The following is a 2,969-nucleotide window of genomic DNA, read 5'->3' as shown; positions in this document are numbered from 1 at the left end:
TTTCTCGCGAGATTTGGGTATCCTCAACCAATGAACTCGTCACTAAACTATCAAACTTAGGATATTCGAACCCGTATTCAAATTTATAAAATTGATTATAAATTAAATGTTTTAAATAAATAATCAAATTTTGTACCATTTTTATACAAATTTTACAACAAAACCATTCAGAATCATAAAATTGTACAATTTATAATTTCAAATTATACAAATCGGAATTCTTCTAATCTTAAATCGACATTATGTGAAATTGAAGAGATTATTCGCAAAAAAAAAAAGGATAATTTCTTCGGTCAAATAATCAAGGAAGCAACAGACATATATACCTCAGCTATACGAAACAAAATTTATATATGTACACATCAAATACATAGGAAAGCATAATTATAATATAAACAAACAAAGCAACGAATTGCGACTTAATTCGACCTAATAACCACAAATTCGTACAAAATTATAAGAAATTATAGTCATAGATTAGCACATACACAATAGTCTTAAAGGTCAGAACCAGCCCGGTATTTAACTAAAAGGAGGATAATAAATCACATAAAGAAATATCCATCCACCCAAAAATTAAAATTTCCGAATATAGTATATAAAAAATAAAAGACGGTCATAAATTATGGAATCTATCAATAAAAGTATATATGGTGGATCACATTATGACACGGAATCCCAAAATACATTTTTTTTTTGTCAATTCATGATCTAAATAATCCAACTCGCTTATAAACAAACTATTTATTTCCTCACAAAAAATTAAACAAATTATAATAAAGATGCTAATTAAGTTACATCAAATTGTCAACACATCTATATATATAACAATGGACAAATCTGCATCAATATATATATATATATATATATATATATATATATATAACAATTAATGGACATATATATATAATGGACAAGTCTGCATCCACACACACTCTAAGACCACTTAAATAGGTTTATGTCTTCTCTGCCCATCTGTTTCGAGGGATAAAAAAAACACAACGAAGAAACAGTCAGAGAAGAAGAAGAAGAAGAAGAAGAAGAAGAAGAAGAAGAAGAAGAAGAAGAAGAAGAAGAAGAAGAAGAAGAAGAAGAAGAAGAAGAAGAAGAAGAAGAAGAAAGAAAAAAAAAAACTCAGACAAGATTTTTCTCTCGAGAAAAATCATGGCTGCTGCGTCTTGGCTCTGTAGCATCATCCTCACTCTCCTCCTTTCTCTGGTACGTTGCTTCACATCTCCACCTATATACACACATATATAAGTATGTATTTGCACATGCATATAAAGCGTGTATGTTTTCTTACGTATTTTTTTTTTTTGTCAAAGATATTTTCTTACATATTGAGAGCGTTTTCTTGTATTTTATTGAATCGGCCAAAGAACATAAGTTATGTAGGTTTCTTTTGGGAAATTCTTTGTTTTATTATTCTTTTTGCAATATTTGTAGATCAGTATTGTTCGATCTATGTATATATGTATGTATGTTTAAGGGTTTTATCCAAACCGGTCAGTTTAGGTCCGGTACGTTTAACCGATTATGCGTGTCTTGAATGCAGTGTGCAGAGGCAACAATGGGGAGGAAGTTAATTTCAATACCAACAAAGGAACAAGGAGAAAATGGCCATCTGCTCACACCTATGAACAAAGTGAAAGATGATGATGATGATGATAATGATGACCCATCTTTATACATGTATTTCTCCATTGATGATCTGCAAACAACCAAGAAATTGCCCATTTACTTCTACAAGAACAGCCTTCGAAACCTTCCGCCTCTTCTTTCAAAAGAAAAAGCAGACTCTATTCCTTTCTCGAGAAAAAAACTATCTTTCTTGCTCCATTACTTCTCCATCTCCAAGAATTCTCCACAGGGCAAAGCCATGAAAGAGACGTTAGGACACTGTGATGCGAAAACCATTGAAGGCGAGGTGAAGTTCTGTGCAACCTCGTTAGAGTCTATGTTAGATCTCGTCAAAGAAACATTAGGGCACGACACCAAACTCAGGGTATTGACGACAAGATTCCAAGCTTTGTCCGAGAAGAACGTGAGCTACACGCTGAAGAACTACACGTTCGAAGAGGCTCCTAAAGAGCTGGTCGGCGTCAGGATGTTGGGTTGCCATAGAATGCCGTACCCTTACGTGGTTTACTACTGCCATGGCCATAGAGGTGGGAGCAGGGTCTTTGAGGTTAGCCTCGTGGAGGCCGATGGGGTCAGGCAGAGGGTTGTGGGTCCTGCAGTCTGTCACATGGACACGTCCACGTGGGACAAAGACCACGTGGCGTTCAAAGTGCTGAAGATGGAACCTGGGTCTGCTCCTGTCTGCCATTTCTTCCCAATCGATAACATTGTGTGGGTTACAATGTAAGATTTAGGACTTTGAGTCCCGTTTTACAATTTTCAAAAGATGGAGGGAACTCATGCGTCTTTTGGTCTTTTGCGTGCATTCAAAACGTTACCTATGTATTTAGTAGATATATGTGTGCGTGTGTATTAATTTGGGGTTGCCGTGTAATGGAAAGTGGATTATGTAGTATATATGAACGGTTTTTGTGCATGCAACGTAGAAACTATTGAAACATGATTGGGAAAAACGGTCGGAGATGTCAAATGGGTTAGGTTAAACGGGTTAACCTAACCTAATCTAATAAAAAAAATGTATTTGGGTTAATTATTTGGATTATTTTAATTAAATTGTTTTGAAGGGTTTAACCCATTTAAAATATGGGTTAAATGGGTAAACCCAACAAATTTAAAATTATGGATATAAATCTTAATTATTTATTCTAACTTGGGTAACTCAACTGATGAAATGAGGACGCAAAGCTTTTGTGCCTTCTGAATTCGAGCCTCAAATTGGGGAGGAAAGTCTAATCACATTATTTGCTTTTGCCTTTGTGATTAGTTTGGATCTCGATCCAAAACATCCGATTACCCAAAGAAATTTTAATGACAAATAATTTTTGATT

General features: G+C 34.6%; 1 protein-coding gene across 1 annotated transcript; it reads left to right on the top strand.

Moving 5' to 3' along the window:
• The first annotated feature begins 1,062 nt into the window (after positions 1–1,062).
• Positions 1,063–2,557, top strand: LOC104806078 (BURP domain protein USPL1-like). The gene is made up of 2 exons (XM_010530795.1): positions 1,063–1,218; positions 1,556–2,557. Exons 1-2 carry the CDS (start codon positions 1,165–1,167, stop codon positions 2,366–2,368), a joined length of 867 nt encoding a protein of 288 aa, XP_010529097.1. The 5' UTR covers positions 1,063–1,164; the 3' UTR covers positions 2,369–2,557.
• Positions 2,558–2,969: the final 412 nt, after the last annotated feature.

This window comes from Tarenaya hassleriana, unplaced genomic scaffold, assembly GCF_000463585.1.
Source record: "Tarenaya hassleriana unplaced genomic scaffold, ASM46358v1 Cleome117, whole genome shotgun sequence".
Classification (NCBI taxonomy): Eukaryota; Viridiplantae; Streptophyta; class Magnoliopsida; order Brassicales; family Cleomaceae; genus Tarenaya; species Tarenaya hassleriana.
Note: the sequence above shows the minus strand (reverse complement) of the source record. Positions and strands in the feature narration are given on the sequence as shown.

What these genes read in the sequence shown, in the direction of transcription:
- LOC104806078 (XM_010530795.1), top strand. Translation starts at nt 1,165, where the DNA reads ATGGCTGCTGCGTCTTGGCTCTGTAGCATCATCCTCACTCTCCTCCTT. An exon ending in TCACTCTCCTCCTTTCTCTG is followed by an intron (nt 1,219 to 1,555) that starts GTACGTTGCTTC and finishes TCTTGAATGCAG; the next exon opens with TGTGCAGAGGCAACAATGGG.